The sequence below is a fragment of the Panthera pardus genome, unplaced genomic scaffold (genome assembly GCF_024362965.1).
Source record: "Panthera pardus isolate Hobbes unplaced genomic scaffold, ASM2436296v1 HiC_scaffold_11, whole genome shotgun sequence".
Classification (NCBI taxonomy): Eukaryota; Metazoa; Chordata; class Mammalia; order Carnivora; family Felidae; genus Panthera; species Panthera pardus.
This window is the reverse complement of record NW_026526666.1, coordinates 12335645-12362869: the sequence shown is the minus strand read 5'-3', so window position 1 is coordinate 12362869 and position 27225 is coordinate 12335645. Positions and strand designations below refer to the sequence as shown.

General features: G+C 38.1%; 2 protein-coding genes across 9 annotated transcripts in view; one reads left to right on the top strand and one right to left on the bottom strand.

Moving 5' to 3' along the window:
- Nucleotides 1-821: 821 nt before the first annotated feature.
- Nucleotides 822-25437, bottom strand: DRAM2 (DNA damage regulated autophagy modulator 2). 6 transcript variants are annotated; one of them, XR_002082223.2, is made up of 11 exons: nt 25316-25435; nt 24128-24255; nt 22918-22985; nt 18725-18866; nt 15082-15149; nt 13708-13847; nt 6378-6555; nt 5794-5876; nt 4012-4104; nt 1764-3478; nt 822-1281 (listed from the first exon to the last, which is right to left on the bottom strand). XR_002082223.2 is itself a non-coding variant. In XM_019457818.2 (10 exons), the coding sequence occupies exons 4-10, from the start codon at nt 18853-18855 to the stop codon at nt 1237-1239; spliced, it is 738 nt and encodes a 245-aa protein (XP_019313363.2). In that variant the 5' UTR covers nt 18856-18866; nt 22918-22985; nt 24128-24255; nt 25316-25437; the 3' UTR covers nt 822-1236. The 6 variants fall into 6 exon arrangements, 3 of the variants coding, with proteins under 3 accessions (XP_019313363.2, XP_019313361.2, XP_053747285.1); XR_002082221.2 differs by having other exon boundaries at nt 822-2332; nt 2656-3478; XR_002082222.2 differs by having other exon boundaries at nt 822-2332; nt 2834-3478.
- Nucleotides 25438-25450: 13 nt separating this feature from the next.
- The window catches only part of CEPT1 (choline/ethanolamine phosphotransferase 1), a 36915-nt gene continuing 35140 nt past the window's right edge, over nt 25451-27225 (top strand). The window contains exon 1 of one of the 3 annotated variants that reach the window (XM_019457815.2): nt 25451-25557. The gene's annotated coding sequence lies outside the window, so the exon portion shown is untranslated. Of the gene's footprint in view, nt 25593-27225 lie in introns of all 3 variants that reach the window. The other 2 variants (XM_019457814.2, XM_019457813.2) reach the window with 2 other exon arrangements.

Sequence of the window (27225 nt, the reverse complement as noted above, 5' to 3'; positions counted from 1 at the left end):
CTTCCAAGTTTATCAAATCATTTCCTATGTAGTCATATCATATTCAATTCTAGAATTTTCTTTTTGTTTCCCATAGTTTACATGTATTTGCTGAAATTCCCCATCTTTTCATGCATGTTTTCCACCCTTTTTACTACCTCCTTCAGCAATTTATCATAGTTAATCTACTTCTGATAACTACAATATCTGGGCAATCTCTGAGTTCACTTCTATTGACTTCTCTCTGAATCAAATCAAATGTCTCTGCTCCTTGAAGGTCTTATAATTTCTTGCTGCATGCTGGATATTTTCTATAAAAGAATAGTAGGTATGAAAATAAATAATAATTACCTCCACAAAAGGGTGTGCCTATTCCTTGTCAGGCTCTTAGACTGGGAAGCTGCATCAATCTAATCTGTGGTTGATGTGGAGATGAGCTGTGCTGATTTAGTTTAGTTTTACCACTTGCTTCAAATATTTTAAATGAAGATTTCCTTTCAGCAGGAATTGGGATCTGAGAATTGGTGAGAACTTAGTAGAACCTTTGGTTTTTCAGCTAAATCGCCAGCTTTCCAAACATGTGGAGTTTCTCTTTGCACTACATTCCAAAGGCATAAGTTAGAATTTGAGGTTTTCTCTTTGTATTCCACTCAGGCTTCCTGAGAAGGTGAACTCTCTCTCAAATTACCATGCCTTTTGGAGGATACAGTTGCTTACACTCACAATGCCTCAGAAAGATTTTTCCTATTTTAGTTCTGTTCTATGTTCTTATCTTCCTAGTAAGTGAGTACATTCTTTCTAAAACTAGCAATCTGGCTGATTGAAAAGAAGCAAGACATAAATCACGGATTTATAAAGATAAGCCAATGTTTACTGAACTTCATTTCACAGTGAGTCTATACAGGACAAGGCAGAAGAGATAAGAGAAGTTCTTTCTCTTTCATAAATCCACTGAGCACTTACAACATATGACACTATTCCAGCAAAATATAATCTCAGTAACTGGGATGGATAAAAATGGAGCTCCTAAATTATAGAAGATCTTGTTTGATTTTCTAAAATCTAAAATTAGAAGTGGACTAGTTCAGGTTCCTTTTACCATGTGATTCTGCCATCTCCTAAAATCTTATCATCAATAATATCCATTGACTGGAAAGAGGGAAAAAAAGGGGACGGGCATTCCCGTTTTTCAGAATCTTAATATGAAAACAACAAATACATCCATTTCACTTACATTTCAGTGGCTAATATTCAGTCTCATGCAATTCTTAATTGAAAGGGAGGCTGGGAAATGCAGTTTTGCTGTGTATCCAGAACAAAAAAGAAATACATTCAGTTCATAGAATCTGTTAATTTTGTCAGCTTAAAAACCTTCTATCCTTAAAGCTAAATATTCAATACAGGAACGTTGATTGAATTGAAGAGGAATGCCTTATCTGTTTATACAAGCTTCTGTACTGACATTGGAGGCAAGTCATATTTTAAGGGAGGGTGTGGTTCTCTTCCATTACTTCAGTGTAAGTGAGGGATAAACACACATTCAAAAATCTATTTATAATCCCTTTTTGAATTAACATTTTCACCCTCTGTTATGTTTAAGAGTAAAAGTTACATAATGGGATTAAAATATTATTGAAGTAACTTTCTGTTTTATAAGAATTTAATGTGTTAGTGCATATTTCTAAACCTAATATTCTAGTACAGACCTGTAAGTCCAAGTTCTTCCTGTGTCATCCTCCCCACATGTAATTTATAAACTTTGATTCTATCAATCCCCCTCTCACCATATGTGGTCCTTCACAACTTGAATTTCAGCTTCCTTGATGTACAGGAGTCAGGACCCACCAGTGTTTCTCAGCTGTGGTTGCACTATGATTTTCAGAGGCATGAAAGAAATTTTTCATGGCTTGTATCCAAATATTTTTCTAGTGATGTCAAATTTCAATGCATCGATATTTACTGAAGTATCTCCCATGGTCACTACTGTGTGACCTATGTAAATAGTATTTTATTCCACTTTCTGTCTTATTAGCCCAGAAGTCTTCAGCAGTATTACTTACACAGTCTTATATCTAGAAACTTATTCCTAATTGAGATTTCTAATTCCACCAGATAACCATTTTCTTTTAAAGTGCTCCCTCTTATACGTTAAACTTGTCACCATCTTTTATTTTGGCCATGGAATCATTTCTTCTAAAATGATAAACCCTGTTAATCTTCTTCAAAGATTCTTTTGAGAACCAGTCACTGGGAACCTTCTGGATGATCATTTTCTTCTTTTGAATTTTCTCTGGGATCTGTAAACCATTCTTTATCTGCACAGATATGGATCCAAGTAGAAGCTATCCAATCACTTGCATGACAGAGAGAGAGAGAAAGTTGTTTTTGTGGATACAAGTATCACAACTATTTTGTACCTAGTTTTCTCCCCCTCTCCCCCCTTTGATTTTGTCCTTCCTACAAAGATCACACCCTGTTTAAAAGGGTTAGTATTTGCTCATTCAAGACTACTTTTACAAATAATTATAATTTCTATATAAATGAAAATCTCAGAAGCTCTTGACAGCAGTTTGTGGTAACTTCTATTAATCATATCTGCTATTACTCACAACCTTTCAGCCTTATGTATGAACACTAGTCCTTGTTTTGTGTAGATCACAACTGAAGTAAACTTACCTATAGCTACTTCTCTCATGCATCAAGTGATTAAAATCCCATTTCAGAGACTAAGCTTCATGAACCTCTTGCAAGGATGTGTGACAGACTAGTTGGCATAGTATTTGGCCTTATGGCAGGAATTAAATCAACACCTACAGAATCACTTGTGCAAAGCCTAAGCAATGAAAGTGCTTACATGAATTCAGGTCTGCTCCCCTTAATAAGTGGATTCCAGAAGAAAAAAATTTTATAAAGACTGTAAGAAATGTAGTGATATGGTAAAACTATTACTTCAAAACCCAATTCTAAAGGAGCTGCTGAGCAATGCTGAGTATCCAGGGTCCTGGAAAATGTCCTTATAAAAGTGCTCCAAACAAAACATGCTTTACGATGATTTAGAAAATATGAAAGGCTGGATTTTGTAGACTGCTTGGTACACTTCTGGTTGTTTCTCATAAGTAGGAAAAAAATCTACAATGTTGTAGTCCTTTGGTTTTATTTTCTGGGATTAAAAAAAAGTATAGGCATAAATGTTTTCCCATGCTCTTCTTGATGATATCCTTTAAAATAACTTATCAAACGGCTTTATGTCTCTTGTTTATCAGTGTTCATCAAAGTCACTGTCAGCCTTGATTAACTGGTTGAAAATTTCAGAGCAGAGTAAGTAACTTTCATGAACATTTTCCCCAATCCCTGAGAATCATAATCATCACAGAAATGTTTTATCCCTTCATCATAAATCTCTGGAAAGTAGCCGTGTTCGTTCATTGTTAACAGGGCAAGGAGCAGTGTCATAGAGGGTTAATCCATGTAAATTGGCTTCCACTTGTAAAGAAATTTTCTGTAACAGAAAAGAAAATTATATATAGACGTTTGTTCCTTAAAGACATCTTCAATGTCTTCAACATCACATCTTCGATATGTTCTGAGGAACATTTATGGGATTGAGGATGTAAATCAATTCTAATGAGTAACAAGAGTGAGACAGATGCTATACTGACAAAGGTATCAACTGTAGTACCAACAGAGTTGGGAAAACCAAGCTTCTCTACTCAGAAGTTCTTCATTTTTCTTTGGTTTCTAAAAGGAATCAGTAGGCGGAGGAATCAGGAAACGTAGGCAGAGTTGATGAAAATTCTGTGAAAAAGTTTCTGCAAATTTACTTGTTCTACAGCCCTATTTTCAAGGTTGAATACCTTACTAACAATACACTACTTCTCCAAACACAGAAACAATTTCCCTGAGTCGCTCCTCTTCTGGCATTGCTGCTTATGAAGTTAATTTTCAAAAAGGCTGGAGACTTGCCTATAGAAACTTCTCTTATTCCACCTGCAGGAAGTTTGACTGCATAAATCTAACGCTGTGTTTTCTTACCTGAAAATCACGGATGTAAGTCAAGAAAAAACCAAAGAAGGAGAATGACAAAGACCATTCTGCTGCAGTGGTGATCATGTGAAGCACATAACCCTTGAGTGACAATGGAAAAAAAAAGAACAGTTCTGTGAAATTTCATTCAAATAATCTATAATTTCTCTCAAAAAACCCATAAAATTTATAATCCAATCTGCCTTATGAAAATTAAAGGACATCAGGTAAATACTAAGGACATTTTAATACACTATAGACTTTTGTTAAAAATGTGTCCATTTGAGTTTAACTATAACAAGCATGCTATATTAATTAAAGATGTTAATAAAAGGGGAAGGTATAGAATACACTGATAACACAGAACCCTCTGTACTATTTTCACAATTCTTCTGTAAATATAAACTATCTAAATTCGGATTTGTTTAAAAACTTAATTCCATTTATATTTTATAAATAATTCCACATCTGAACTTTCTGTGGAAAAAAACCCAATCCTTAATTTATTGAACCTAGCTCGAGAATTAAAGACAGACATTAGAAAGTTCCTCCTAAATGATTTACCTACTGTAAATTTCATCCAGAGCAAATAAAATTTCCATCTGAGAACTAAGACAGGAGAACTTCTCTATGATCAGGAAGTTACTGCCTTTCCCACAACCATAAGATTCATTAAATGTCACTAAAAATGTTTAGGTAAAAAATGCTCATGGTAAACGTGGTATCATTTTTAGAGCATTAAATAATATATGGATTATAGCTAAGAGAATCCAGGGGTTCCTAGGTGGCTCAACTGGTTGGGGATCCAACTCTTGAGTTTGGCTTAAGTCATGATCCTAGGGTCATGAGATCAAGCCCTAGGTCAGGGTCTGCACTGAGCATTGAGACTGCTTGAGATTCTCTTTCTCCCTCCTTCTGTCCCTCTCCTCTGCTCATATATCTCTCTCTAAAATAAAAAAATATATACAATAAAAAAAATAACTGAGAATGGGGCACCTGGGTGGCTCAATCAGTTAAGCGTCCAGCTTTAGCTCAGGTCATGATCTCACGGTCCGTGAGTTCGAGCCCCACGTTGAGCTCTGCGCTGGCAGCTCGGAGCCTGGAGCCTAGTTGGATTCTGTGTCTCCCTCTCTCTCTGCTCCTCTCCCACTTATGCTCTGTCTCTCTCTCAAAAGTAAATAAACATTAAAAACTATTTTTAAAAAATAACTGAAAGAATCTAATAAATTATTCCATTCTTTCATTCTTATAAACATGTCCTATCCAGGGCTAATTCTTTAAAAATAACTTAAAATGAAATGCCACTGAGAGGTTTGTGAAAACAGATGAACTTATTTTATCATCTATTTAGTATATGTCCCTCCACTTTTTTTCTCAGGATCAAAGATGCTATCTCCATTCAGATATCCAGTATACTGGAACCCAAATGTAGAGTCCATAATAATAAACTTCCAGATAATAATTCAGAAAACACGATTTCTAATAATAAAAGATCTCAGTTGGGTATGTTGTACACTACATCCATATTTAGGAGAGACAATTTCTGAGAAAACTCTTTGCCATCACGATTCTCTTCATGTCTTGAAAATGTTCACTGATCAGACGCGAGAGAATAACACAGGTAATTCTACACAAACTCAATCATACATAGTAAATAATCCTAATTTAACAGAATTGACTATTCTACTGAAAAAGTTTCATTTTTGGTGATGACACAAAAGAATACATCAAAACCAACCAAACTAGTCATCTTTAATATAAAACTAAGTTTTGTAGATTCCAAGCTCTTACTTTGTCCTCGGGGTCCCAATGGAGTTTCTGGTCTACATCTTTGCCATAATTGCCACTGTGCAACAATGATGAGGAAGTCAGCACTATAAAAAAAAGTAAGTCAAGGAGAATCTCGGACAAGACCTGTGCATTTAAATTACATTCAAAATAAAAATAACTTTAAAGGTCCCAAAGGATTACTCATACATTTGTTACCAAGGTCCAAACCCATTTTCTTAAAGACTAGATGTCACATAGCAGTAGTGAAAATTAAAATGTGCCTGGAGGATTACAATGAAATGGTCTGTAGAGTCAACTCCCCTTTGCTCAGTAAATCAGTACTATCCTCCATAATTGTTCTCAAGGACATAAACTCATCCTTCAGATGTCTGAAGTGAGTATGGTCAGGCTAAACATCAGCTTTGTTCCTAGTTCAATTATTGAGGTCTTATGTAAAATTTGAATTTCACATTTCAAGTCTTTTAGTTTACTAACCCAAGAATCTCACCCACAAAAGACCTGCTTACAATATGCCAACAGTGTTCACTTAAATTCTGTTATTCAATTCCCTTCCAAGTGGAGCCACATTTTACAGCAAAGGATACTGCTAAATGCACTTACTCCACACCAGATAACCAGCAATAGTCTAATCCAGAAGACTTGTTTGCCATGAATTTTGGGCTGCATTTGGTAGGAAAGGATGGTCTGAACCAACATATATAACGAGCCCATACCAAAGGTGAGCACAGCTCCACATATGTGTACAGGAAAAAAGTCTGTTTTCTAAGAGGTAGAAAGAAGAAATAAGTAAATAAGGTAAACTCAAAACACATTACCAACACAATATTTAAAAGCACAAGCCAGCGATTTCAATAGAACATTCACTGAGTGCAAAAATACTGCGAATTCTACAAAATTAGTTCTTGAAGTAATTCTCTCTTAGACTACTCAGCATAAGCCAGAGGACTACAGTAAACCAAATTATTCATATGCCACTACTGAAAATATGACAGTAGTTGTTCATTTACTCATTGAATACCATGTTTCTGTGGGTGCCTCTTGTGTGTCAAGCACTGTTCTAACTACTCAGATATATCAGTGAACAAAACAGGCAAGCATCTGGCCCTCAGAGTTTATATTCAAGTGAAGAAGCAAAAACAATAAATAATAAACTTTAGAAGCAAGTAAAATTCATAGTATGTTAGATGGTGATAAGGACTATAGAAAAAGAGTAATGCACAACAAAGGGAGATTAGCAGGTTGGAAAGCTGGAGGGAGGGAGTTTCAACTGAAACCCAATTTAAATCAAAAGCAATTTAAAGTCTCAAAAAATTTAAACACCCCACCTTGGCTCTAATTGATTGGTATTGATAAAGTATACAAGGGATTATCATAAATTATAATTTTTCCCCCTTTACCTCACTCTTACCGGTATCCATTTACATTTTACTTTTTACTACATATACCCTCTGCTTAAAAGTGACAAGAGTGGCTCTCCAAAAATCCTACAAAGACCTTCAGTTGAGCCCCTCTAATTCTCGAAGCTGGCACTGTCTGTATTTCATGTGGTTGGGAAGGCACTGCACAGCATCTGGCACGGAGGGCATCACGGGGGTAGCAAGAGGGAAGAGGTAGGGCTTGGGCCTCTCCTTTCAGTCAACTGTGCTAATTCACAAATACAGAACCCAACTTTCTTAGTTGAAGCTACAGGAAGTTTCCAGTATAAAGAAGTAAAAGATAACGTTTTTGGCAACGCCATTGGTTTTCTTTTGGAGAGAAAAGGCTACTTTGATCCAGTTTGCGGTGTTATAACTGGCAATGAGTTATGAGTACTGAGAAGGGAAAAAAATGCATTGTCATTTCCACTTTGGGTAACAGAAAAAAAACCCTTCAGCACCTGTAAAACAATACAAAAAATAATAAAAAATAAAACAAAATGGTACTATCTTATCTTCATATGGGAATTTATCTGTACGTATGGATAAAGGCTGGAAAAATATAGACAAAAATGAAATTAACTATTTTAGGGCTATGAGAAGGAATATGGGTGAACTTTTCCCCTTAAAAATATTCTCATATCGTGATGATGCTAGAGATAGAACCTGATTGATGACCATCTGGGACGAGTACACAGTCCCATCAATAAAACCCTGTGACTTAAAAAGTAAAAACAAAAAATGGAGAACATTTATTACTATATTTTTATAGTTATAATAAAGGAATATAAAACTGGCAGGAATATTTAACTGGCAGTGCTTCAGCTTGTACATTAAATTTTGTCATATTTTTGAGACCAGAGAAACAGCAAAAGATCTTGAAATAGGTCAGACAGCATTCTTCCTATGGAATGCTAGAGCCTCTGGGTATAGTTCTACACAAATGTGAATTTTACTTGGCTTGGATGAGGCTACTTTTCACAGAAAACTTCTGTAATAATAAAGCTATGTGTAGCTTAGAATTCATAGGTAAATATTTTGCATACGACTTTTGAAAATGAAACAAACCATCCTTTGAGGTGTAGAATAGTTCTATATTTGTTCACAGGGAAGAAGAGTAAAGGAAGAGAACAGAAGAGAATTCTATTCATATTTATTATAACCATTGTTCTTTGGGCATATTTTATGTAATGCTTTTGCACAAATGCATTGAAACTTGATTGAAAGTCACAGAAACTCACACTTATGGAAAAGAGGGTATTTATACCTTTTATACTCATTTTACTAGAAAGGGCAATGATAGACCTATTCCTTGCATAAGCTAGATTAAAGTGTTCTGTACCTGGAAAAAAAAGTTATGTACAGAGACAGAAGTTAACTTATAGAACACTGATAGTAATACAAATAATCCACATCTGCATAAATGCAAACTGTGTCCTTTTGAATGCTATTAATTATTACCCTGTGAATAATGGCCAGTTTTGCATCATAAATTTATTTTACATTCCTTATCTGACAATAAATGTGTGGTACTTTGACTTCTCTTTTGAGCTGATTTGTAATTCCTAGTATTTCTCTCATGAATTAATAAGTTAAATAAAAGTCTTTGACACATTTATCCTCTTTAAAAATATATCCTTTATCAAAGACAAAAACTTATCTTTTGACAAAGACAAGAAAAATTACAGAGATTATGTGTGGTCAGGAGCCAATGTCTGATAAAGAACTTATAAATTACATATTGATTATATCTGTAAACTTTACCTAAAAGCAGTTAATGAAACTTAGGAACTAATATCCTGCTTACTTATCCTCTCTCCCAGGTGTCCTTGAGGATAAATTTTACAGGAAGAGAGAATGCCATGTGACAACAGAGGCATATATTATAGAGTTATGCCATGAGCCACGCATACCAAGGGTTACTGGTTTCCACCAGAAACTAAGAAAGAGGCATGGAATAGCCTGTGTCCAAAAGGGAACCACCCCTACTAACATCTTGGTTTCAGACTTCTGGCCTCCTAAACTTTGAGAGAATAAATTTCTGTTATTTTAAGCCACTTGATGTACGGTATTTTGTTATGGCAGCCTTATGAAATTAACATAGATTTCTGCTTACTTGACCCTTCCAAGTTTCCTTGAGGGTAAATTTCCTAGGAGGGGAAAAATTCCTCTAAGTAGGCATTGAGGACATATGTGTTTGTTTTGCTGAATATTATCATACACAGTTGTTTTAAAAGAAATTAAATTTGTATCTTTTTAGTCAGAGTTTTCAAATCTCATTAGATCTCTTTAAATATGGACGGCCACCCACACTCAGATATCACCTCACGCCAGTCAGAGTGGCCAAAATGAACAAATCAGGAGACTATAGATGCTGGAGAGGATGTGGAGAAACGGGAACCCTCTTGCACTGTTGGTGGGAATGCAAACTGGTGCAGCCACTCTGGAAAACAGTGTGGAGGTTCCTCAAAAAATTAAAAATAGACCTACCCTATGACCCAGCAGTAGCACTGCTAGGAATTTACCCAAGGGATACAGGAGTACTGATGCATAGGGGCACTTGTACCCCAATGTTTATAGCAGCACTCTCAACAATAGCCAAATTATGGAAAGAGCCTAAATGTCCATCAACTGATGAATGGATAAAGAAATTGTGGTTTACATACACAATGGAGTACTATGTGGCAATGAGAAAGAATGAAATATGGCCCTTTGTAGCAACGTGGATGGAACTGGAGAGTGTGATGCTAAGTGAAATAAGCCATACAGAGAAAGACAGATACCATATGGTTTCACTCTTATGTGGATCCTGAGAAACTTAACAGAAACCCATGGGGGAGGGGAAGAAAAAAAGAAAAAAAAAGAGGTTAGAGTGGGAGAGAGCCAAAGCATAAGAGACTCTTAAAAACTGAGAACAAACTGAGGGTTGATGGGGGGTGGGAGGGAGGGGAGGGTAGGTGATGGGTATTGAAGAGGGCATCTTTTGGGATGAGCACTGGGTATTGTATCAAAACCAATTTGATAATAAATTATATATATTAAAAAATATATATATATATACATATATATACATATATATGGACGGCCACAAAAGGGGCGCCTGGGTGGCTCAGTTGGTTGGTCATCTGACTTTGACTCAGGTCATATCTCACGGTTTGTGGGTTCAAGCCCCACATCAGGCTCTGTGCTGACAGCTCAGACCCTGGAGCCTCCTTCAGATTCTGTGTCTCCCTCTCTCTCTGTCCCTCCCGCTTGCACTCTCTCTCTCAAAAATAAATAAACATTAAAAAAAATAATAAAAATATATAGACGGCCACAATAATCACAAGAGAATTTTTAGCCATCCTGCTTAGTCCTTTAGCCTCTTCACGAAGTTACTAAACAATGAGAACATGTTGGTGGTAAGTACTATGTTAGGTGCTAAATATGCAATATACACAACGGTGAACAAACCCATGGTGCTTACAATTAATGGAGAACTAGATCAACTAAAAATTTTTAAAAACCATAGATATAAAATTAGACTGTAAGAAGTACTGTGAGAAATTTGTTTCCAGAGCTTAGAGAACACAAAGAATACAAATAAAGAAAACTCAAACTACACAGAAGCAAGTCTATTCACAGATTTCCTGAGGAACTACAGCGTGCACTGAGATCTTTAAGACACCTCGATCTGTTTAGGCTTGGGGTTGTGAAATGTCCAACAAAGGAAACATGAAATGGAGTGAAATAACTTATCTTATTCAAAGAACAAAGAAAGTCCAGTGTTATGTACAAGGGAAGACATTAAGAAGGGGAATGATGCAGGGGCGCCTGGGTGGCTGTCGGTTGAGCGTCTGACTTCAGCTCAGGTCATGATCTCGCGGTTTGTGAATTCGAGCCCCGTGTCAGGTTCTGTGCTGACCGCTCAGAGCCTGGAACCTATTTCAGATTCTGTGTCTCCCTCTCTCTCTGCCCCTCCCCTGCTCACGCTCTGTCTCTCTCTGTCTCAAAACTAAATAAAACATTAAAAAATTAAAAAAAAAAAAAAGAAGGGGAATGATGCAGAACGAGGTTAAAGAGGTAGACAGCACCCAGATCATGTAAGACCTTTGACTTAATTAAGCAGCTTGGCAGGCAGTTTGCCAAACTCCTTTTTCTCTCTTGATTCTATGTCTTTGCATGAAACTTTGGAGCTGTACAGCTCTAAGCAGGGGTACAGAGAAACAGAGTAGGATGTATATATAGCTCCAAAAGATTATACCGGAGCAATATTAAATGAAAGGCTTGCAAGACTGAGTGCAGAGGAAGTATTCAGGCAACTATGGCAGTAGTCCAGATGAGAGAGAATGAAATCTGAACTGGCTGAGAAGGAGATGGTAGGGAGAGAAGCGGAGATGAAAATGGACAGAAGCAGATGCTTTCAACACATGTTTAAGAGGTAAGACCCATAAGTCCCTACTTTAAAACACAGTGCTAGAGTCTCTTCCAAGTCAAGCTCTAGAACTGTAAACATCTGGTTTGTGGACCTTTTTTTCCTGTATCAATCAGCTAGAGTTTGTTTTTGCAAGAGAGAAGTGGGAAGAGGGGGCAATGCACTCGCCACTTAAAATAAGCAGTAACAGTTTATGTGAGAAAGGAAGGAAGGATATCTGGGTACTATTACAGAGTCTGCTTATAAACAGGGCCCAGCAATGAAGCCATCAAGGAAGGATGTAGAAGAAATTCAATAGGTCCAAAGCTGCATGAAAAGAGATGTGACCAAGAGAGAAAAAGGAATTTGATTCAAAATTATAAGGCTCAGGTGATGAAGTAAATTAGAATGAAAGCTGAAAACAACAACAAAAAAGTATATCAACTGTTTTTGTAGGTGAATGAGATAAAGGTAGAAAGGCAGTGTGTATGAGTGCAATCAGGAACTGTCACTGGAATTTACTGGATCGCATAAACAAATTTTAGTTACTAGTAGAAGTAACAAATTAAGTGTGGAAGTCAGGTTGGGATTCATTTTCCCACATGGGGGTGACAAATATTGTTAAATTGATCAAGGGACAACCAGAGCAAAGAATCACTATCCATACACTAAAAATTTCCAAATTTCCAAAACATATTTTTAAACACTGAGCTTTAGAAACTGATGGACGGGGGGGGGGGGGGGGGGGGGGGGGGGGGGCGGTTGCTGAATGGTTTGGGCGGTTAAACATCCAACTTCGGCTCAGGTCATGATCTTGCAGTTCGTGGATTCAAGCCCTGCAGTGGGCTCTGTGCTGACAGTTCAGAGCCCAGAGCCCAGAGCCTACTTTGGAATCTGTGTCTCCCTCTCTCTCTGCCCCTCCCTTGTTTGCACTCTGTCTCTCTTTCTTAAAAATAAATAAACATTTTAAAAAATAAAAATAAATTAAAAAAATAAAGAAAGAAACTGATCAGGGAAGGCAGGACCCTATTTGTGGCAAAGACAACTAGGTAGCTGTCCACCAAAAATTGTATGTCCCTTCCATGGTTTAGAGTTGCCCCAGGAACTGATGCTCAGCAAGACTTCATTTCCTAGCACCCCTGTGTCTAGCATCTAGCAAATACATGTTACTAGAATGATGTGACTAATTCTAGTTAACGTTAAAGTTGTAAAAAGCAGGTGTGGTTTTTGCATGTTCTCTTTGACTGTTTCAGCCAGCTGGTTGCAGAAGACATTAAGGACTTAGGGAACAGCAGAGCTCAAAGAAGGATAGTGTCAAGGCCTTAAATCATTGTGGGAGGAAAGCCATCCATCAACCAAAAATAACTACACTAGATGCATGAATATGCCTCTATAAGTATATTTGTATGATGAGTGTGTATAAATAGGGCATCAAACGTCTAAACTGAAACTTTATAAAGACTGTAGAGAGATTAATCAAAAGACACAATGTGCCCAGGATGTGGCTGAAAGAATGTCAATAGAAAGGAATGTGAAGAGTTGGCAAATGTTTATGAAGGTTGACTACCACTTTGAGAATTCCCTGAGGAAAAAGCTGGAAGAGCTCCATATCCTCCCTTTACTTACTCATATAAGGGGCTGAACACCTAGAAAGAGAGGTGATCAATGGGAACATCTTAACAAGAATATAAATACAAAATAGGTGTCAGGCATATTTTTTTTAAGTTTAAGTCTATAATTTGGTCACTTATAATTTATATCAATTCTCTCTGGTCTTGGAGTAATCACCAACTAAGTAGTAATAAAGAGTCTAATAAATGAAGAGTCCTGTGGACCCTTAAAGGGATAATTTATAAATAAAGAGTTCTGTGAATCCTTAAAAGGTCAGAATAATTTATAGGTGTTCAGCAGTTTACTGAGAATGAATTTTTCTAATTGTATATGTAGTGATCTCTAAGAAGGCCAAATAATTTAATGGTAGGGGATTCTACTTTGTCAAGGCAAAGAAACAATAACAGTGTGTAACTGAATGTTTCAGGTTTCCTTTTTAACATGTATTAATTTAGGTACTTCAGGAAAATACCTATGCTGGGCTAAGGCACAAACCTGGAAGTTTGCCACGATAGAAAGTCCAAAACAACTCAGTAATCCAAGTATAAGGCCAGCCTTGTTTATTCTGATGATACGATTCTCTTCAGGATTCAGAGCATGAACTTGCTTATAACGAACATAAATTGTAGCAATGCCTGGGAAGAGATAATCCGAATGACAACAAAGTAATAAATAACCAGGGAATAAAGTTGCCAACAGTTAACAAAGGTCATATATCGTAGATTTTCCTTTTACATTTTATTTGAGAGAAGAGAAAAAACAAAAAGCAGAAATAGCTGTCGATTTCAAAGAACTTTTAAGGTTGCATTATGGAACTAGTAATATCTCTGTGTGACTCAAAGGCACTGGCCTCCTGTGGGCCTCACGTTTACAAATATTTAGGATAAAACTTAAGAGAGAAGTTTGATGTTTTCTGAAAATGTCTAATAAGTGTTATATAAAACACAAACTATTCTATATGATTAGCATTAAAGTCTAAAGTAATTAGTGCCAAAATATGGATAAAATGAGTCTAGGCAAACAAAACAAAACACTAAAAGATGATTTGCCTCACTCTCATCAAATTATTACAATTTGGCTCAATGAGATATAGCAGTCAATTACACAGGGGGAAAATCCACACAACAACCCATTTTACTATCCTTATTAGTCAAAAGAGTCAAATCAAATCAAATTTTCCATGGCAAAAATATTATCAAAGATCTCAGAAGTGTAGAAAAGGAAACAGAGATATGCTTTTGTAGACAAGTTTTTGAAAACTTTAGTCATAAGAAGAATTTCTATGCACGGAATCATTTCCTTGACTTCAATTTTTGAAGTAATAAATATCATATGGAAGAATGCAAATATTTAAAACAATCAAAACTGAGAGAAAAAATATTTTAGTAAATCATTAATGAAGTTTGGTTCAAAAAAATAAACAGGAATGTAAAATCCAGTAGAACTCCATTCTTTTGGCATTAGAACATCATTCAAAAATCAAAACGTGGTTCCACTGCTGCTCTCAAACTTCTAAACTGTTTATCCCAAATGAATTTAGTTGGTGTTAGTTGTGAGCAGTGTGTTTACAGCTTTCTGTCCTCTACTGGTTCCTTAAGAAATCCACTTAAGGCCTCAAGAAATATTTGGTTGTACTTTACAACTTCTATTTGGATGAGAAGTTAAATAGCTTCATAGATATGTTTTATGATTTCTGTAATTTAGCATTTTTAGAAATTGCTTTTCTTTTAAAAGAAACATACCTGCGATCAATAATTTAGTGATAACAGTCCCTCCAGTAAACAGAAAGTAAAACAACAGAGTAGTGTTTAAAGAAGGAAATTAATTTAGCTATTACTTTCAATTTTTAAAATAATTCCCATCACTTACATAAAACTGCAGCGATATTTAACATTGCCCCAAACAAGCATTTTTCTGGAGGCAGTGTACCGGTGTCACTGAAAGAAAAAAAAGAAGGTATGTGGATTTCTCACACTAGGTATACATGTGCATTTTTTCTAAAGAATAAAAAATAGCAGGGTTACTTCAAATCCTTTGTCTTTTTATACATTTGTAAGTTCAGCTCTTATATAATTTTATGCGATCATGACAGTTTGAGCTCACAATATCCTACCTGGTTCACTTTTTCTCGTATCGCTTTAGCTTATTTCTTTTTCACATAACAGAAATCAACAGAAAATGATTTGAAAAACACACAAACAAAAGCACATGCTGGGTATGTTAGGGCTGTGTTCCTGACTGCCATCCTGGGCAGGTGTGTTCATCTGTCTCACCAGAATATTCATTCCCTAAACACCGCAGGCTCTTTCACAACTCTGTCTTTTGGCATCTGTTGTTGATGCTGCCTATAATTCAATTAATACTTAATCATTTCCTGTTAATTAAAAAAACATTTATCAAGCACCTCCTAAGTGCCAGACAGTATTTTAGGGACAGGAATACAGTGGTTAGTAAAGGAGACAAAGCCCTTGCCCGCCTGGAGCTTCCACGCGAGACCAGTTTTGAGTCCCCTCCCCTCCATAGCCTTAGCCAACTCCTCTAGCAGAGTGCAGACTCACAAAGCATTGTGTCCAGACTTCTATCGAAATCAATTAGTACAATGTATTGCAATGCATCGGTTTACATGCCTGTGTTTCAGGGCAGTGTGGAATACACAGATCCAGATCAACAGTCCACCCACCATTTACTGCAACACCTTGGGTATGCTCTTTTCAGTCCTTCTGACTGCTCCTTATCTGCAAAATGGGGCTATTAATTCCCTCCCAGCCTCGTCAGACCAACAAGAGGAAATGAAACTGTGGTCATACATGTGAAGATCTAGCGAAGTAGCAGACGCAGGGGAGATGCGTATTAAATGTTACTTCCTTTCCCTTCCTTCAAACTACAGTAAAGATGAAAAAGACAAAGACTTTCAAAGTCTCTTTTGAAAATAAGAAGGATCTCAACTAACACAATGTAATGGGATTAAAAACGAAATGGAAACTCGTGTCTGGTAAGGAATCAATAAGGTTTGGCGAGTTAAGTTGGGTTAAGTTCAGGAAAACTAAAGTATCAAATATCAATTCTAAGTATTGTTCCTTCTGACTCTAAAATGTATCTTCAGAAACAAAAGATTTTGTTACTCTGATCACCTTCAGGAGGTGGAGATTGTGGTTTTGTTAGTTTCTTCTACCTTTCAAAATTTCAAAAATAATGTATATATATTCTTATAATCAGAAAAAAAATCCATAATCATCCATAATAGTTGTATTTCAAGTGATGCGGTTTTGAACTATCCCATAAGTAAACAAAAGCATGCATTTCCAAGACGACTGGCTAAGTGTGCTCCTTCCTTGGCTCTGCATCAGAATGACATAAACTGGCCCACAAGTGAAAAGAGCCAAGTCCATCACCTCATCAGCATGATGCCCCAACCCGGAGGTCATCAAATTATTTTGATCATACACTATCAAAAAAAAAAAAAAATCTGATCATGTAACTTCAAAATGTATGTATTATATAAATTTAAACATTGAGATTTAAATAAAATACAGAAGTTCTAATAATTTCTCCTCGTGCCCCAGTACTAGTCTTGTGCATTCTACCTGAGCGTCCACTACTTGAACCGCTAAGAGAACATGTGCAGTGGAACCGCTGAAGCACATGTGCAGTGGAGTTGTCTTTGGAGTGAAATTTACACTTGGTTATGTCTTTTGGGACTATTAACAACTAAACCTTTCAGATAGGGTGTGTGAGCTGAAAGGAAGTTTGCAGAGCATCTAGTCTAACTCAATCATTTTTCAGATGAAGGAAATGAGCCTGAGAAGTAAAATTAAGTACTACTGAGTTTAGATACAGTAGAATGTTGGAGAAAGATCCCAGGGTAATATTACTAAGGTCATTAGCAGGAAAATAAAAAGGCAGAATGACAGGGATGGAAAAGGAAGTGTCTAGGGTACTGTCTATCAGAAAGTCACATGCAGTACCATCACAGAACTGAAACTCTGAAGAACCCAGTGGCCTCTTAAATGATTAAAAGCTCTTTAAAGTGAAAGCAGACAAGTTCTCGAAGGGGAAGTAAAAATGCTGATGGATGCTCAGGAATCACAGATATGTGCTCGCTAAAGAGTTACTAAAGAATGAACGGGCTCCTTAAACTACATATTCTGCTAGCAGAGTGGTGAACGGTGGTGATTCTTCATCAGATTATTCCTAGACTTGGAACCTTAAATTCTAAAGTATCTTTGGTTTTTGTAAATCTTCCCAAAGTGTACCCAATTGGTTGATATCCTTTACTCCACAGCATGCTACTGTGAGAACAGATGTAGATGGTAACATTCTGATCTCTTCTTGATATTTTTAAAAGGTAAATTTAGGCTTTTGGTTTATCATCCTTTAAAAGTTCGCTATTCTCTATGTTGGAAAGATTACTTTTCAGGAGATAAACAAACAAGTGAAACAACTACAGCAACAAAACAAACAATGGAAGGAAATCAACGAAACCATTATATTACCTCTGGACAGGCAGGAACTGGAGAGGGCTGAAACAGACTTTCATTTTTTACTCTTATAAGCAGTCTAGTATTGTTTAAAATTTGTTAGAATAAGTATATATTGCCTTTATAATTGGGAAAAAAGAGAGTTACTGACATAGCACATGCAACTGAGTACCCATACTAACGTCGTTATTAGTTTTGAAATTTCAAAGATATTACTGATAAATGTTGATACTTAATGTGTTAGAAAGACCTAAACGACATGTCATAAAGATTATGAGCAGAGCCGGTAGAATCAAATTATCCAGTCAAACTGAACCTTGGTTCCATCACTTACTGAATCATGTGCCCTTGAACAAATAACTTAACCTCGGACCTCATTTCCTCCTCTCTCAAATGGGGGTAATAATTCTAACTTCAAAGGGTAATTGTAACAATTCAATTATTTAAGACCTGAAGAATGCTTGAAACATTACCTTGTACACAGTGGGTCAAGAAATAGTTGCCATTACCATTACATTTTAATACTATTACTGTTGTTTGCAGCATTTTTGAATTTTAAGGAGAGAATAATTCCACATCTCTCTTCCGAGACAACCTCAAGTACTTATTTGGAAAACAAGACACTTGAATGTCGTAATTCACTAACTAGTTCACTAAGTGAATCTAATTCCATCCCCACATTTTTTCTATCACATGGAAAGAACCAAACATAACTTCCTTTTTATATCCCTTTGGTTGTTGTAATGTCAAACATGAAATCTGAATTTTAAATGTTAGCATTAAATGTGGCTTTGGCTACTATAGACATTTTATCAATATTTGTTCTTCCAATCCATGAGCATAAAATGTTTTTCCATTTCTTTGTGTCCTATTCAATTTCTTTCATCAGTGTTCTATGAAGCAGAGTACAGATCTTTGACTTCTGTGGTCAGGTTTATTCCTAAGTATCTTATGGTTTTTGGTGCAATTGCAAATGGCTTCAATGTTAAAATGTAAATGAAACAGTCTCCTATAAAAGGATATATTTCACTGACCTGATATAAGGCAAAGCAGGGTCAACATGGTGGAGTGTTATAGCAATAATGTACGAAAATATGAAAGCAGCAGCTGTCCAAATTACTAGGGCAGAAGGAAGGAAACTGAGACCTTGCTGAAACCACCACATCTCAAACACGTCTTCCGAAGTAGAAAAAAAAACAAAAACAAATTAGAAAAGATTATTCACAAGTATTTCATCTCTTCTACTTTAGCTATCCACTCCCACAATCTTGTACTTATCACCATGAGCTGTCCCACTTCTGAAATCATCCCCCATACCATCTCCTAACACCTGTTTGCTTTCAATTTCTCGGTAAACGGAACCGAGTTTCACCCACTTGCCATATTCAGAAACATCCTTTCTCCCCCATCTTTCCACACATAATCAAGTACTAAGTAATGTTTATTCAATCTCTCAAATATCCTTCAAATCTACCCTTTCTCTCCATCTTCCCTGCCACTACTCTACCCAAAATACCATCGTTTCTTGACCAGATTATTGTTATAATCTCCTAAATGGTCCTTCTCTAGTGTGGACCATGATCAATCTAGACTCCACCCTATAACCAGAGTGATCCTTCTAATTCTGAAATACCAATCTGACCACCTAATTCTCCTACAAGAATCTTTCGGTGCATCCCTGTGCCCTTATAAATTGTCTTTCCTCCTTAACATGATCTACAAGGTCTTTGTATTGTCTGATCTCTACTTACCTTTCATAATTCATCTCTGACTACTTATTTGTTCCCAGTTCCTTGTTCTAGTTATCATCATCTTCATCATCATTACAAAAGTAAACACAGTGTCTATTCTGTGTCACCAAGTTACTAAGCATCTTAATTACATGATCTCATTTACTCCTCAGAACAGAATTACAGAGACAAAGAAAACTGCAAGGTCACAGAGCTGGAACTCAGTAGAGACAGAATTCAAACTCAGGCCTTCCATTCTAACACCAATCACTATGCTCTACTGCTATAGCGAACTTCTTTCAGATGTTCAAATGGGTCATGCTCTCTTGCACACTCATAGACCTTCACGTACACTGTTCTGTCTGGATGGCAGGCCGCAGTGCTATCATTCCCCCAGCCCTATGACCACCTGTTAACTCCTATACATATTCAAGTCCCAGATCTTCCAGCTTCAGCTGAGTGGCCCTACTTTGTTTCCAATAGTACCCTTTACTTCTCCAACCAGGGCATTTATCTCACTTAACTGTTCCTAGTTTGCTTGGTTTTATCTTCACTAAACCTTAGATTCTGAGACAGAAGAAACCAACTGTTTTGTTCACCATTACATGCATAAGGGCAGGGGGAAGAAAAAGAGCACCTAAATACACACCTAACACACATCACCACTTTCTTTCTTCAACTCCAGATGGAGAATGTTAAGTAATCATAATGAATTTTAAGACATTAATGTATCTGAATGCATTTACTTTTCAAAAATAAATACAGAAATACTTTCAAATTCTAAGAAATTACTCCTCTGTATGCGAAAATAATTTCATGTTTGGAGGGGTATCTTCTCATAGTTTGAGGGACAGAAATTGAGTACTTCCCATGAACAATGTAAGAACAACTCCTATCTACACAACCCTCCAGTACACTCAGCGTCCGCATCTCAGACTGAGGTTCCAAACAATGAAATCTCAGCCATTTTTCACTTGTCATTTACTCTGATCATCTGACTTGTTGCTAAATATGTACATTTAAATCTTGCTAAATAAATTTCTCTTCCTTTATCCCCGAAGTCACCATTATAGACATGGTTTGAGTAATTTCCTGCCTAAATTATCATAATCTCCTTCTTTCTGTTCTTTTTTTCCCTTCTGAGTCTTTAACATTCTATCAATGCTTTTCATCAATTTAAACATGACAATTCCTTGCCACATTCCTATAGTGCTTTCCCCGGCATAAGTTTCTGGGATAATGATTCTCAATTTCTAGAAAGTTTGAACTGCTTCTAAAGTCTTTAATTCTTCTCCTTTCTTCTCTTTGAACATTATTTTAATTTGTTTTGGGTAATTCTAATGCAACATCCTTAGAGGAATCTAATTTCATATTTGTTGGTTCCACCACCCCTTGCACCTGCTTTATAGTTTTTGACCATGAACTTGTATTTGGATGATTTTAATTGGGAGAATTCAAAAAGGCTTAGGTTAAGGGTAATTCATTCCAGAAGCGCCTGGGTGGCTCAGCTCAGTCGGTTGAGCGTCCAACTTCAGCTGAGCTCATGATCTTGCCATTCCCAAGTTCAAGCCCTGTGTCAGGCTCTGTGCTGACAGCTCAGGGCCTAGAGCCTGTTTCAGATTCTGTGTTTCCCTCTCTGTATCTGACCCTCCTCCGCTCAGGCTGTGTGTGTCTCTTTCTCTCTCAAAAATAAACAAACATTAAAAAAAGAAAAGAAAAAAAGGGTGAATCATTCCAGGGAGGGTCTATGACTATTTTTGCCAGACACTCTGGCACATTACCAACCTAGGCCAACTTTAATTTCTTGACTTCCAGGTTTTTCAGACCATGTAGATATGTAAATTGAGCCCTGAATCTGAGTGATGAAAGACCCTATAGCTTCAGGTTCTCAAGGGGGAGCTTTACTCCCTCACCTGGACCTGGGTGAAAATTTCTTTGTGATCTTCCTTTGCCAGAAAGGAGATACATTTCCTAGCCCACCTTTCATTGAGTGTGGATTTTTGAGGATCCTGGCTGAATGAGGGGGAAGGTAATTCTCCAAGGCCGTAAGTTGTACAGTTGCAAGTAGAAATCTTTACATTTTATTTTTTATGAGAAAGGTCGTCCCCTGAAACACATTTACACCAACTACCCTGTGAATGGTGCCTCTTGGATTTGTATACCTGAGAAGTTAAAGGGGTATGAATTATACCTCTCTACCTTGGGGGGAGTGGGGGGGTCGTGGGGAGAAGAGGAGCCTATGAGCTGACTCTAATTGTGCTTCATTTCTGCTATCAGCCAAATGCCTTCTCCCCGCAAAAGACACATTGCTAGTTTACTACTCTGGTTTCTGCTCTCTCTCTTTGACCTTTAGCCCTGGGCATTTTCCTTTCTGTTCTACACACCTGCTATGCATTTAAAGGCTAATATAATTTATCCAACATTTAGGTGTTTTAGCAAAAGTAATTTTCACAACATCATGTCCATCTCATTTCTAGAAGCATAACCTCCTCTCCCTTTAATCATTTTTGAATGCCCACATCCTTCCTATTCTTTACAATGGAGCTCAAATACCATCTTCCACACACAACCTTCCCTTATCTCTTTGCATCTGGAAATAAGCACTCCTTCTTCAGAGAACGCTAGATTTGCACATCTCTTGTGGCTATTATCTTCTGCAGTAGGACAGATAAGGAGAGTGTCTTTAAGTGGATAAAATCCTTGATAAGAGACTCTACTACCTAAGCATAGCAGAGGGCCTTGCCCATAGTAATCACTCATTCACTATTTTCTTTTTTTTTTTTTTTTAAGTTTATTTATTTATTTGAAAGAGGCAGAGAATCCCAAGCAGACTCTGAGCTGTCAGTGCAGAGCCCAATCCAGGGCTCGATCTCACAGACCATGAGATCATGACCTGAGCCAAAATCAAGAGTCTCATGACTGAGCCACCCAGGCACCCCTCACTAAATATTTTCTGAATGAACAAACAGCTAAATCCAAATCATCTTAAACCCCAAAAGGATTCACGTCTTTTCTACTTCAGTAAACAGTATTACCATTTTTCTAGGTTATCCAGATTCTAAGACCTCAGAGTAACCCTATGTTCCAATACAGTATCCTCCAGCCAAATGTGGCTACTTAAATTAAAATTACAAATGACTAAAATAAAACTTAAAATTCAGTCTTTCAGTCACACTAGCCACATTTCAAGTGCTCAAAAGCCACATGTGTCTAGTGGCTACCATGAAAGATGGTGAAGACCTAGAACATTTTCCATTATCGTAGGAGAGTTCTATTGTACTATGCTACATAGCTATCACAGGGATTGCACTGACATAGCACAAGAAACTAACACATTACTGGTACATAATAAGGGCTAGCTTTTACAATTAACTGTTTTAAATAATGCCCACTTCACAGAGGTTTAGTCAAGAACTAAATGAATTAATATAAGTGAAATACTGTCATAGATGGTCCATAAATGGTTGTTCCTCTTGTAGAATAAAAAGATGAATTACCTGTTTTACAAGTTCATAAGATACGTCTTCAAATCTGCACAAACCTGCACCTTTGTAAATCTTGAAATCTACATACAAAGAGAGAAAAAGGGTATTTCAAACTGCATTCTTTTAAACATGTACAATTTCAAGTCAATGCATCAATATTTGTTCACAGGTAGAACACTATGTTATAGAATTATTAATAACTTATTTTTCTTTAAAGAGTTGATAATTGTGTGTTTAATTTTTTTATTTTAAATCTAGTATAGTTAACATATGGTGTTATATTAGTTTCAGGCATATGATACAGTGATTCAACCATTCTATACATTATTCAGTGCTCAAGATAAGTGTACTAATGTGTTTTATAATGATATTGTACCATCTGAAATTAAGTAATATTTTAAATCCAGGATGTCAATTTTCCTATCCTTTCTCCCATTAGACAACTTTCACTGACCTCAAAAAAGATAAAATGAAAGGAAAATCACTGAGTTTCCTCCTACAAAAGGAAAGACAAAAATGAAGAAAGAACAATAGTTTATTATTAAGCAAAATAAAACATTAGTCTGTGTGATGCAATGGAAAGAACACACACAGTTGTGAGAGGAGGAAAAAAAAATCACTAATCTGTGTGATGCAATGGAAAGAACACAGTTGTGAAATCAGTTGTGACATTTAGCCAAGTGCAAATCCTAGCTTTATCAAGTCCCAGCTGTGTGATTTAGGAAAGTTACTAAGCTTCTCTGAGTTACAGTATTCTGATTTGGAAAGCAGCTATATCAAAGGGTTGTTCCTTAGAGTAGAACAGAGTAAGCACACAATTTAACAATGAGAGTCGATTTATCAATTCTGTACAACTACCACGGGGATGGGGAACAACACTCAATTCTTTGCATGTGTGAATCATCTTGGAGTTGTATCTCCTTAGGCTTTGAGGGTTCTCATTGTTTAAACTGACAGTTTAGATGAGAAGCAGGGCTTGAAATGATTTACCAATTTGCTAATGACAACTGAAAACTTTAAGTGCACTGACTTGGTAAGGAAGACTACTTTTGCTCATGTATTTTCACAGTGGAAAGCTGGAAGTATGGCTGTCTAAGTGCCAAGCAAATAAAGTTAAAATTTTAATGGTTAATGATTTAAGGAAACCTTTGAAAATAAGCAGGAATAATCTTCATAGAGTAGTAAGAGTGATTAACAAAATGTTGTTGCGTCTCTCACCTACCTTCTCTACTTTCTTTGAAGATCCACGAATCAGAACTGCAGTTACAATTCTTAAATTTCACAAATGTTTGAATGCCACTGGTAATAAGATGAATTCCTTATTCATCTGCTGAGTCCTCTAAGCGGTGACTGCTAAGAAACAAGAAAGTAAATTCTAGATATTCCAACTGAAGAGAGAAAGCCTAAAAAAGAGAGAAAGCTTAAAAAAAAAAAATTCTATGGAACCATCAGGCCCAAAGCAAAACAGAAAACGGTTATTTGTCTAAACTCTAACTTGGCCTTCTAGCAAATGTGATATTCTTGTAATTGCTAAATCCTATAGAGTCTAAAAGATTAACTTTGTTATACGTTGGGTCAAATGTTATAGGGAGAGAAATGGGGGAGAATCTGATGATGCCACAAGAATTACAGAAGGGCATTTGGGTACTGATTTATAAATTAAAATTTGGGAGAACTGGAAAAATTTCCCTGGTGTGTTTTCTGTTTTTCAAATGTATCCTAATGCAAAGAAAGCACGGTGTGAGGATACAAAGGACCAGCCATTTACCTTCCCGTATTGGGCTCACACACTCTTCACTCCGCCCCGCGACAGAACTGCGCGTGGTGGACAAGCTTCGGGTAAACACAAGGTCAACACAGATCTCAATTTCAAACCTGCCCCCAAGCACCCTACCAAGAACTCTGAGCCTGGGAGTGAAAACTGCAGTTTTTGTGGGACTGGGGCGAAGGTTCTCAGTAGCCGCTTAAAACAAAACCAAGGCACTATTTACACCGTTGCCTCCTTCAGAGGTGCAAAGCCCTCGGACTAGCACCTGGGACCAGGAAAAATGCGGGAGGCGGAGCCTGGCCCGGCTCGCAGAAAGGGGGCAAGGGGGAGGGAAGTGGGAGGGGGACCGCCCAAGGATGGGGGCGCAAAGGTGAAGCGCGGAGACCTGAGCCCAGTGCACACACCCGCCCCGGTCCCCCGGAGCCCGCCCGCGCCCCGACCACCACCAGGTCCCTCTCCCGCGCTTCGCACAGCGTAGGGCCAGCTGGCACGCGACTCGTGCGCGGGCCACCTTGGTGAGGGGGGAGGAGGGTGGCGGTCGGGCTCGGGGCGGCTTCCACTTCTCCGACCCGCCCTATCCCATCCTTTGACACACACTCCGACAGCGGTCTGGGGCCGGCCCTCATCCCCTTTTCGGCTTACCTCGCTTGCATGGGCCGGCTAGTGCTGGCCGCCGCGTCGGCAGCGGTCCCGCCGGACGAAGACAGGGCGGGCCTCCGGGGCGCGCTCCCGAGCAGCCAGGCCAGGCCTGGGGCGCGCTTACCGCCCCGAGGAGCGCGCCCGCGCCGCCGCTCCTTCCAACCCTGTCTCCCTTTACGGCAATCGCGAAAGTGTCGCGAACGGGCCGCCGCGGATCACAGTCACTCAGTCGCCTGGAGTAGGAGGTCTTATTTCTAGCCGTGTGCTTTCGGGGGTCGGGGTAAGGCTGCCGGGCTCGGCCTGGGGAAGGTGGCCGGGTGTGACGGACGTGTTGGGGGCACGACTCTCGAGCTGGGTGGAGAGAGAGCTGCATGCTCTGGGGTGGGGCGTTGGAATATTGGTGTGTAGGGACTCGAGCGAGGCGAACGCAGTGCTTCCCCGCGCCGGCTGCCCTCGCGCGCGGGGTTGTGGGGAAGGCGAGGGGCGCCTGCTCCTCTGGCCGCAGGTGGAGAGATTGAGGTGGCCAAGTGCCAGCGCGGGAGCCCGGGGGCTGCTGAGGGGGAGTCGGGATGCGGAGAACCTCGGCGGGCCGGGGCTGGGCGGGCCGAGGGGTGGAGGCGCTGCCCGAGTGGAACCGACCTTGCCTAGTCAGGTCCACACCCTCCTGCCCAGGTGCTGCCAAGTCCACCAGCGTGTTGCATCCGGTGCCCGGGTGGCCTTCTTTTTGGAATGCGGGCTGGGCCACGCTTCTTCATCAGCAACTTTTCTAGAAATTTCAGCGTATATTGACAAGCTCCGAGATCGCCAGCTAGGGTTTATTTTCAGCAGCGTTCTTGGAAGGAGGAAGGACGGGAGGGTTGGTAGTGTTTGCCGGTGTTCCCAGGATCACTGGGATGAATGGGATTACAGTTAGCCGCGTTTAACCTGTTTTCTCCAATTCGGTGCTTGGCGTTTCCGTGTCGTTTTGCTATTTTGCATCCTTGGTATCGGATATTTAATTTTTCTTGAGGTCTCTTAGTTCATTAATGAATCCATATTATGATAGTCAAATTTAGTGTCTTGTATGTAGCCAGAGAGTAAAGATTCCGTTTCGACTCTCGAGCTAGTAGGAGTGTGTTCAATGCTTGTGTTTAATTGACTCACAACACAAGTTAGACTGTCGTAAGGACATTTAGCATTACTACTTTAGAACCATTGGCGTTCACATAAAGTTCCAGCTATCCAAGTTCTAAAAGCATTTATTTTGCCGCTTATTCTGTGCTGGGAAAAACCAGTCAAAGCCCCTTGTACAACTTGTCTCTACGATGCTTCCAACTGAAAATAAGTTTGATGAATCTGCCTTTTGTATTAACCTGTTCCGACAGAGGCACCTTTATTTCTTGTCCAGTTGATAGATTATTACTGAATATTTACCACTGTGGTTTCATAAATTTATTCTCTTTCCCACACCCAGTCTCTCCTGAAATTTACATTATCAACATTTATTCGTTTGAGATGTGTAACTCTAAACTTTGTTATAACCCAAATTACATTTTATTGCATAGTCTGTTTTCTAGGAGGCAGTAGACAGACATGTTCTTTAAGCTGGCTAAAAGTGCTTGGTGATGTTCTTTTGAGGGTCATGCTGTGCTGTCTTTTTTGATGGAATATGAAAATAATCTATAAAATGCCACGCTTTTGCTTTGCTTTTTTTTTTTTTTTTTTTCTGGAGGAAGTCATTTCGTTTTTTTAAGGAATGCAAGATTTCACTTCAGCAAAACAGTAGATCTAAATTGTGTTACACAGTACTGTTTTTGCTTCCAAGTCTGCTGAAAAGGCTTTTGTTTTTGCTAACTTGTTCTGTTATCACTTGTTAAATAATGCTGAATGTAATCCTGTGATCCTATTAGTTTTCCTTTTATTTATTTTTTTTT

Excerpts from the sequence above, each read along its gene's own strand:
- DRAM2 (XM_019457816.2), bottom strand. The coding sequence starts at position 18,855 with ATGTGGTGGTTTCAGCAAGGTCTCAGTTTCCTTCCTTCTGCCCTAGTA. Across the intron at positions 13,848-15,081 it reads AAATATCGCTGCAGTTTTAT|GCATTGCTACAATTTATGTT; the intron begins GTAAGTGATGGG and ends ATCTCTTCCCAG. Across the intron at positions 5,877-6,377 it reads TGGAGTAAGTGCATTTAGCA|TGCTGACTTCCTCATCATTG; the intron begins GTATCCTTTGCT and ends TTTTTTTTATAG.